The sequence below is a fragment of the Sardina pilchardus genome, chromosome 2, assembly GCF_963854185.1.
Source record: "Sardina pilchardus chromosome 2, fSarPil1.1, whole genome shotgun sequence".
Taxonomy (NCBI): Eukaryota; Metazoa; Chordata; class Actinopteri; order Clupeiformes; family Clupeidae; genus Sardina; species Sardina pilchardus.
The window spans coordinates 15,455,874-15,466,149 of record NC_084995.1 but is presented as its reverse complement, the minus strand read 5'-3'; the positions used below and the strand labels follow the sequence as shown (position 1 = coordinate 15,466,149).

General features: G+C 42.4%; 2 protein-coding genes across 2 annotated transcripts; one reads left to right on the top strand and one right to left on the bottom strand.

Annotated features, from left to right (window-relative positions):
• Positions 1-637: 637 nt before the first annotated feature.
• On the bottom strand, positions 638-7,757 carry LOC134064360 (ankyrin repeat and SOCS box protein 17-like). The gene is made up of 4 exons (XM_062520281.1): positions 7,402-7,757; positions 2,353-2,383; positions 1,482-1,761; positions 638-1,223 (listed from the first exon to the last, which is right to left on the bottom strand). The coding sequence occupies exons 1-4, from the start codon at positions 7,754-7,756 to the stop codon at positions 1,017-1,019; spliced, it is 873 nt and encodes a 290-aa protein (XP_062376265.1). The 5' UTR covers position 7,757; the 3' UTR covers positions 638-1,016.
• LOC134064351 (uncharacterized) lies at positions 3,291-7,041 on the top strand. The gene is made up of 10 exons (XM_062520271.1): positions 3,291-3,444; positions 3,549-3,698; positions 3,791-3,942; positions 4,059-4,195; positions 4,305-4,398; positions 4,535-4,646; positions 4,754-4,980; positions 5,097-5,268; positions 5,369-5,496; positions 6,156-7,041. Exons 1-10 carry the CDS (start codon positions 3,366-3,368, stop codon positions 6,471-6,473), a joined length of 1,569 nt encoding a protein of 522 aa, XP_062376255.1. The 5' UTR covers positions 3,291-3,365; the 3' UTR covers positions 6,474-7,041.
• Positions 7,758-10,276: the final 2,519 nt, after the last annotated feature.

Sequence of the window (10,276 nt, the reverse complement as noted above, 5' to 3'; positions counted from 1 at the left end):
CAATAAAAGGCATTGTATTCAATATCTGGAAAGATATATAATAATGAGATTGCGTTGTGTTGCCTGTCGTCAAGCAGACATGAAAGGGCGTTAGAAATCTCGCAGCCTGCAGGGGGGCCGTAATCTTCAGCACCCCCCGCCAGAGCCGCCGAGGGAAGCATGACGGTTGTTAGGCTACTCTGAAACCCCACAGGCTCTCATTAGGGAAAGCAGGGAGTGGGATGTGTGCCACATGCCTGGCATCGTAGTTCTCTCACTGTTTCTTCCTCCCTCTGTTTCTCGCTCTACGGCTTGCTTGGTTTCAATCACACAACAGGTTCCTATGGCAGCTTTTTCTTCAGTTTTTTTTTTTTTGTAGTTTCTTTCAGGGTTTTCAACTCTCCATTCTTTTCCTTTTGACAGATGAATTGTTCTGTGTGATATCTAGATGGCAGCCTGTCAGCTGGTTATTTGTTTCAATACAATTACAATTTGCCGTTCCCTTCAACTGGGATTTGTTTGCTCGGTTGCTTGATCACTACGGAACATTTCTTCATTGTTTCACTATGTGTGCCTTCAGCACAGAAGCAAGGCAAGGAGCTCAAGCCAAAACAATGGACAACATTTTTCTTTAAATATACTGCCTAGTATATAGCCATTTGGACACAGTGTCATCAAGCCTTTGAATGTGACATTTGTAGTTACTAGGACACTAAGCAAATGACAAAAAAGAAGCTAAAGAGCACACAGCTCTCTAGACACTTTGACACAATAGCGTAAGTGTATAGCCTTATAGCCTTCTAACCTACGACATAATAAGAATAATTCATTCATAAGAATGTGCTCTCAAACACATAGTGTGTAACACTCCATCCAGTTGCTGATTTGGCTTTTGAAAAGAAAAAAAAAACAAACAAACAACAAAGTAAGTATGATGAAAGGTTGTGTCTTGGTCTTAACACGACAAAGAGCTTTAAATCAGCAATCCCTGAGATCCCTGGGAGGTGCAGGTGTCCGCTGAGGCCTAATTCTGGTCCTCAGAACTCGATATTGAGGAAAGCCTGGAGGCGTGAGGGGAGAGGCAGGTCCTTGAGGCCATCCGGGAGCCGACGCATCTTCAGCAGATGTGCCCGCACAGCCACCCTGCAGAGCTGGGTCAGCTCACAGGGCTCCTGGTAGTGGGTGATGGGGAGACAGTCCCTCCAGTCTGCAATCATTGGCACCCGCCCATAAAGGATCTGCATCTGCTTGAGATGGTCAATAGAGGAATCACACTACTAACCCTTCCCAGCTCAATGCATTTATTTCACTTGGACTGATTGGTATTTTTTTATCAATCTAAATAACTTTATGCACTTTCTAATTATGAGAATATAAGAGTAGCCTACGTAATACTGTAGTACAGTAGCCAGTAGTAACTGGGGCTGTAATTCTGTCCATTCTTACAAAGCTTTGTACCTGGCCAGACCACAGGTATCTGTGGGCATTGTGTGCCACCATACCTCGATGTCATTGATGGAGATGGAGGTAAGCACTCTGGAGCAGAGTTCCACACACTCGCGGATGCTTTGGCCCTCCTCCCCTGGGTTCTGCTCGTCCAACACTTCCAGGCGTGGCGGGTTGAACAGGATACAAATGATGATGTAAGTAGGTCGCAGTTCGCGCTCCAACATCCCGTACTGCAGTAGAACCTTCAGAACGTCATACTGCCGGTTCTGGGCCACGAACATCAATGGCGTCAATCCACCCATGGGGCTTGGACTGTAAATAGGTGTGAAGGACCTGTAAGAACCCAAGAAAGACCTGTATCTTTGCCTGACTCATGGCTGTTATCATTTGACAGTAAAAGCCTAAGTTGGTATTTCCCTTGCAGATTCAATCTCCACTGTTGGCCTTCAAGACTAACAGTGAACTGGACAACTTATGTAACAATGCACCATGAATCTGCTAAAAAGATACAAATGTGTGAAGATTTTAACCAGTTGAGATACAACATGAATCATGATGCAATTTGTAGCCTATCTGCTTTTGATTTGACTTGTTTGATGTCAGACTCAGACATCAGTAGGCCTACATGTTCAGTTGTTGGTTGGCTGCTCAGAGTGAAAAGACAGACATCCCAATTGGGCAATACTTGTAAAATTAGGAATCAGATTAGTTAAAAGATTATTCTGATTTAAAACAAGGAGTTTAGACCTTGTGTTCCTGTCAGTCTATATTTAAATAAAGGTATAGCCTACTTTCAGTCATAATTTGTAGGCCTATGCAGGTTATTTTGTTAACAATAATCGTAAGGTATCGTGAACTTAAAATCGAGAATCGTATATCGTGAGTTGGGCTTTTTACTTCCCTACTTAGCTACTCCCATCTTACCTCCAGGCAATAGCCAAACTGTCACTCTGGTCTTGTACACAGTAAAAAATGGAGTGTCATTATTGCAGAGTAAACCTATTTTACTCTGGATAGAGTAGTTATAACAATACACAGAGTAAAATCGTCCAAACAGTAGTGTCAAAAGTGAGAGTTAAGTCCAACATGCACACAATGACGAAATCTACTCTACATGGTGATGATTCCCCGCGAAAGTTCTAGAATTGAACTGGAGCTTGAGCTGGCCGGGCTGGCACGTTGCTTGGAAATCGTCTCTCCCCCACTAGACCTATCGTAGGTGGTAAGTTTGTTTGAACATTTGTAGGTTTTCACCATCTAGCTAGATATGTTTCCACTGACGACTAACTTTTTGCAATACATTGACGATGGTACTAGGCGTATGAAGTTAATTTAGCCATGCATAGACGTAGTTAGCTAATCGTTAAGTTAGCCATGCATAGATGTAGCTAGTTAGCTAACCAATATGCACTGACTTCAAGTTCAGATGCATTCGACTGCAACACTGCGTCAAGAACTTAGAAGAAATACCGTTGATGACGAAATTATTTTAAATGACACATTTCAGACTTGATTTACTTAATACCGTGCAATGTATGGGTTAGTGATAATTGAAGTTGTTCGGCCGGGTGGGTGACGTTGGGTTAACGTAGCTACCAAAATGTTAGCTGCTAGCAAGTTAGCTTGACAACGTGGTTTCTGCCCAAATTGAAATAATTTGCAAGATGTTATGTTCTCGTGCTTAATTTGTGCCTGTCTGAAACCAGACATTGAGAGTAATTTCAACAAATTATTGCTGAATGGCGTCATTAGAAAGATAGGAGGTTATAATCTCAGCTAACAAGTTTATAGCACCCTGTAAATTAACCTATTGTCATAAGTCTGTGCGTGTTTATTAGACCGTTAGCGTTTTCTAATGACTTTGCTCTGATTCTAGAGAATATTTTGATGGATATTAACAGTTATTCAACCTTCCTTAAATTTAAATTTAACAGAAAATGCTGCGTGTCTCCTTTGGAGGAGTGCAGAAGTACATCAAGCTGCCTGAACTAACATTCGGTGATTTCTTGAGAGAAGGTAAGTCGCTAAATTTGGATTGAAAGTAGCCTAGTCAAGTGGTGGCATGTTGCAATTATTTCTCATCAGAACATTTTGTGCTCTGTTTCTTTCTTTTACTCTAGTGAGTCTAAAATTTAACATCGCTGAAGACAGACGGTTGGACATCAAGGTTTATGACCCGTCTAACACAGAGGTGGACTGTGAGGTTTTTGAGGAGATCGTAAAAGGGTTCCATGGACCTTTCCTGGTTTCATTGGCCAATGAAGCACCTGGTAATTGCTGTCTACCTGCATAACACTACATACACATCGTTGAAGTTGAAGTGTTGAACTATGTAATTGTGTTCTTATTTCCCAATGCTCAGGTAACCCTCAGTCCACGTCATCTCCATGCTCTATTGCATCTGACGACACAGTGATCCTCAACTTCTCGTTGTGTGACCCAGCTGAGGAGCCAGTTGCAGCCGAAGGAAGTCAACCTAAAAGGCCTTGCCGCATCAACTACGAAGCAAAAGCTGTGAGTTGTGTGTGTGTGGGGAGTTTGATTCACATGTTTAATTTGAGGTGCATCGTATTTGTTTTGATATTTCCGAGTATTTTTCAAAATACAATACTGCACATTTTATCTCTTAGCTGATTGAAAAAATCTTGACGACAAAGCCTGGAGGTGACCGTATCATGGCGGAGTATGCGAAAACAAAATCAATTTCAGATTCAACCAGAAGACAGTTCATCAACATACTTACTGCAGAGATGACGGAAACACATGGGTATGTATGGATCAATTATTTTATCATGAGACATTGTTTAAACATTGCAATTATTGTTTAGGTATGTTGTTCAGTGCTGTCTATGAATGTTGATTATTGAATACACCAGGACATCTCCGCCCCGGAGTGTAAAAGTGATGTATGCACAGGGGATTGTCGCTCTGTTTCCATATCTTGAAGACCCATATTCACAGAATGGCTATGTGAGTAAAGGTTTTAAAATATATTTTCCCTTCGAACTGCTGAGATATACATTTACATTTATGCATTTAATAGATGCCTTTATCCAAAGCTCAGAGATCATATGAATGTATCACACTGTGCATACATTATACATAGGAACATTACTACGATCCAGAAAGTGGTTCAGGCTACCTTGCATGGCGGTTGAAGACAATTCAACGAAAAGCTGCTGAGGAAAGAGGTCCAGCAGTTAGTAAATCTCTTAAAGGTAATATTTATCATGAGGTGGAATTATCAACCTGTGAAATGTGTTTAAAGGATAATATAAAACTGTGTAGTTATAAACAGCAACAACAAAATTGTCTTGTTCTAAAGTGGGTGGGCCAGGCCATGGGCGTACTAGACCCTTTACTGCCGACAAAGTCCTGACTGACGAGGAAGTGGAATGCGCGATCGCTTTGTTGAGACACACTGCTGATGAGGAGACCATCCGTGAAAAGATGAAAGTCACTTTCATATACCGCCACGCCATGGTCAATGATGATGACAAATCAGCAGAGGTCTTCTCAGTATTTCCACGGTTCCTAGACACACCAGGACTGGTATGGCATCTACATTCATTGAATACTGTATAATGTATTGAATTTTGTAAAATGTAGCACAAGGTACTAACTCAGGTTGTCCTCCTTTTCTTCTTGTTTTCTTTTTCAAACTACAGATAGAACAAGATTTTAGACTGATGTTTGGTGAGCAGACTGCCAACAAGTTCCTGGAGAGGTGGCCTACCACTTTCAAAGCAGGAGTCATTAAGGAAAGCCATGGACTGGTCCCCTCTACAGACCTTCTTGATTTGATGCGCAACGCTGAGACAACTACTGAAGTTGAAAATGGTAAGTCTTTGAATGTGGAGAAGCATGTTGCTTAATACAGTATATTGAGGATGGTGGAAAATGAAGGCATAATGTTAACCTGATACTGGTTGGCCTCTAGGCTGGGACAGTGACATGTCTACCATCATACTGCTGCTACATCTGCTACCACCATCTGCACAGGGACGAAAGAGGCCAGGGAGGATATCAGCATCTAATGCAGTTGATCACCTCATCAAATTCCTAAAGGTACACTAGACATTTATCAAACCTCATCCCTCCCACCACCACCCACCCCTGCCAACAACACCTCACACTCCAAACACACACCCTCAAACATCACTCCACTACCCACCCACCCCCTGCTAACAACACCACACACCCTCAGACATCATTCCAACCCTCACCACATACCCTCAATCATTCCACTAGCCCCCACCCACACCCAGCCATCAACACCACACCCCCCTCAAACATAATTTTACTATTACACACACACACACCCCAACTCTACCCCACCCACACCACTACCCACACTCCACTACCCTACACTCCCCCCCCCCCCCCCCAAAACACACACACTGCAGCCGTGCATCCCCTCAAACATCATTGTATCATTTTATCTCTCATTTCTGTCATCACTCCACTTTCTACGACACACACACACACCCTCCTACACACCAACGTTATACACCGCATACTACTACAAGCACCTATCCCACACACAGCACTCTTCCATTTGAACCTTTCTCTCTTCTGGAGAACCTTACAATTTCACTGCATGTGTTTTACGCAGGCAATTCTATGCATGTGACATACAATTCTTGAATCCTTAAATTGTTTAGAGATTGGAGTGATCTCATAATATTGATCTAATAAATAGTGTTGTTGAATGTGTTTTGTTATAGACGGGAACAAGCGTGCAGCAGCATCTGGACAACATCGCTCAAAGCAGGCAGCCCTACCTCCTTGCTCAGGGACCCATAAAAAGCAGCATTCACTCTTTCTTCATTGCCATCGACAAGCATGCACTTCCCTGCCAAGCCACCACCTCAGTCGGAGCCCTGGATGAGCTCTTCAAGGCCCACTATGTGTTTGGTACATCTTACAGTCCTGTCTTGAACAACTTTTTCACTTTTCTGCAAACTTCCATTTTCAACATTGACGTGGGGAAAACTAAGGAAACGCCAAGAATTGCAGAGTTGCGAGCAAGAATGGTGCGTTAGGCACTCTTGAAATTAAACAATGAGGTGCTTTCTTTGCAGCAATGTCCTTGGTGAAGCAAACAGTCTAGTAAAGCACCTCAAAATAATACATGGACTCTGTACGGGAAGGACTCTTCATCTTCAATGTGGCCTAGTGGGACGCTCACGTTTTTTCAATAGTTTTTATGGTCTTAGGAAGCATCTGAGTAAGTGTTATGTGAATGTTATTGTTGAAGCTGAACCACCACATTGTCAAAGTGTTCTTGATGGTAGTAATGTTAATCCCACAGAAGAGCCATGTGAGGCTGAGCTTGAGTCAGAGCCAGCATTAACGTCAGAACATAGTTGTGCCTCTCATTTCAGATTTAAAGGCAGCAGGTGTAGCCCAGTCTACTGGTAATTCTTTTGTGACCTCTATGGAGGATATTGTGCAGAAAATTCATGAGTATGCAAAAGTCAGTCATCCAAGGTGTATTTCGTGATCTAAGAGAAACTGAAACATGCAAGAATGTGGAGAGAATGACACCACTATGTACGTTGTCCCATATTTTTATCTCTGAGGAGTTATCAGGAAATAAATGGTGCTACAGAACCTGATGGTGTGTGTTGTCTTATATTATAGCAGTTAAAAACATTGCTATTTCATTGCAAATAAAATGAAATAAAGTAAATATACACTATATAGTGTATTTTAAGAATAGCCTATTTAGAGTGGAAACTACTCTATGTAGTGAAATAATTTTACTCTAACAGTGTAAACAGATCACAGTGTTAAATGCTTTTACACATTTCATTGTTAATTTTGACACAAAATAGAGTAAAATTAACTCTGAAAATCTTACACTGGCTACAGAGTAAATTTTACACTAATTTAGGGTGGGACCACATGTTATCTGACACAGAGTTAAATTCAACTCTTTAAGAGTAAAATTTACACTATGTTTTTTACTGTGTAGGAAATATGACGTTCGTGCCATGAGTGTTCTGACTATTTCCACGCTCCTCCTGCGCGCAAAAACCCAATACAAGATGGTGTTGGTGCATATGTTGATGAACTCTATGTAGAACGGCGTGTCGAGCCGCGCATGGGCTGTCTGGGCGAAGGTGATGAAGTCTGATATGAAGGATTCAAATACTTCGGATGATACATTGCGCAGTATATTTCCCAGTGTTTTGTAGATCCGTGGTTCATATGTTTCCTGACCCCACTGCTCTGGAAATCTATACGGTGGATGCCGTATGACCCGGGAAACTAGGCTCAGGAAGACGTTGCGCTCAGCACTGGAGTCCTCGCTATCCGACATTGTTGAGGTCGGACAGGCAGCCAATATTCTAAAATTATTATCGTCTCTACATGATCGACTTGTTGGCATTGTTACGTAACCACTATAAAATGATCTAAGTCTATATTATTGCCCCCTTTCCTGAGCGAGGGAAACAAACTAATGCATGGAGAATGCTTTTTCCCCTTTCAATTATCTGTAAGTCTTTGGACAAAATCAGAAACACGGCCTCTTAAAAACATTTGTTTTTCTTTTTCCAAGGAAGTCAGTCTTGTTCGGCTGTATTGTTGCACTAGTTGTTGGAGGCTTTGCCTGGCAGCTGCTTTTGACATTCTAGCGTGGGCGCTGTCCTTGGTGCCAAAACTTTGTGTGCTGGTGAGTTGCGCTGTCTGGTTACGCACGAGGAGCCGCCTGAATGTTTCTGACGGAGCTGAAGGCAAATCCCCCTGATACAGGTTACTTCTTGCCTCTGCGGCGGGCTGCAAACATCCTCTCTCAAATCTGAGGGCTTCCAAGTCAACAGGCCCTTTATGAATTGAATGGTCTTGACCTTGGCGTGCTGGTCTTGTTAGGGTCGACCGTTTTGACCTTAAGACGTGGTATTTTTCTTCAAACACCCTTTGTAGCGATCTCTTGCAGGGGCAAGTGTTTGTAAACGATGAGGGCAAATGGGTAAAATTAGCATTTACTGGTTTTTGTTGTATGCCCAATCCACTTAAATCCTGCCTGCAACATACTTTTTCAAGTTTGACTGGAGGAGTTGTATCCTTCTCGTTGTCGTTTTCTGTCTTCGCTTTATCTGCGCTTCTGAGATTGATCAAACCTTTATCCTTAGACTCTGATGTATGGGTTTCATACTCACTGGAGACGTGTCTTCTCTCGGCCGACGGCCCACCATGCACGTCCACCGATTCAGGGGTCAGCGCCCAATTCAGGAGAACGCGTCCACAGGCGCACCGCCTGCGTAACCAAGACATCTCAGGAGTCAAGTCTTCTGCATTTATTATCTCGTTTTGACGAATTTCTTTATCAGGTTGAAAAAGCTGTGTTGTGCCATCCTTCATGGACACCTTATAGTCTTGGTCTGGTGTACTTACAGCAGTGAAATGAAGATAATTTGTTTCATGGCAGTAGCCACTTATTGCTCTGATCTCCTGCAGGGTGGTTTTAACTTCTCTTAATTTCCTGTTAATCGAAATGATCTCTCTCCAGTGGTCCTGTTGAAGAACACGTTTTTGATGTTCGAATCTCTTCTCCTCCCATGCGTTTTTAGAGAGGGCTTTCGTCATATTCAAGACACTTAATTCGCAGTCCTTAAGTTTGTGACTCATGTTTGCGCTGTTTGATCATGAAGTGCGCATAACCATCAACAACAGAGGGCGTGGACGTATAAGTATTTCGGGCGAACGAGATACTAGCAGATACCAGAAGCTCATTAAAAATCAATAAATGATGTAACATAAATGTAGGCTAACCTGAAACAATTCAAATAAATAAATAAAAAGACAAATAAAAAACAATCGCAATGACGCAAGCATAACACTAGAAGACTTTTGAACACTGTAATCACACTTTTGAAACTGTTGGGGGCGACAAATATCTTTTAAAAAGGATTAGATGCGCGCACACACACGCACACACACACACACACACACACACACACACACACACACACACACACACACACACACACACACACACACACACACACACACACCACACACATGCACACGCGCGCGCACACACACACACACACACACACACACACACACAAAAGGTTGAGGTGGAATAAAGTGACAATTCCAAGATATTTAGGGAAAAGTCAGGCCCACTGATGATACTTTTAAAATGTCCATTAACCTATACTTAAATATTGCAGAAAAAAACATGATATGACATCAGCTGAACTCCTTGTGTTATATTTTCTTCAAGGCATTCATGTTTGCATTTTATTTAATTTATATATGCACCGAGCAATATGTAATGCAACTCAACATGGTCCACTGGTATGTCAGTAGGCTAAATTAGACCCTAAATATTAAAAGGGGGTAGCCGTAGAGGTTGGCAAAATGACCACTCTTTTAAAGATAGATGTTCCTTCTATGAACAATAGGTCGGCTGCTCAGCTGTGGAACACAGCTACAATGTGATATGTGTGCCACTAGGCACATTTGTTTTCAAAGGGAACTTCAAAAAGAGGCCCAGTGTGTGTCACTTTCCCTGCGGCCACTACCTGTTCCCTACCTATATAGAACAAGACTCCCTCCGCTGAACTACCTGCCCCACTCTCCCTGCCCATGTATTTTTCATCAGAGTCTACATTGCATAAATTATTCACAGAGGACACCCACATTTCTCAGCCCTGGGCCTGGCCACACCTAATAGTTGGCTGAGCAGCCAGGGCAGTCCGAAGCCCTGATTGGTCAAAGTTGCATTGCCTTAGGGATCTGACCCAGGAGCTGAGGGAAATATTAAGGTTATCAAGGACGTTTTTTTTTTTTTTTTAAAAGGCCAGCACGTTGATAGTGGCTGTCCACTATT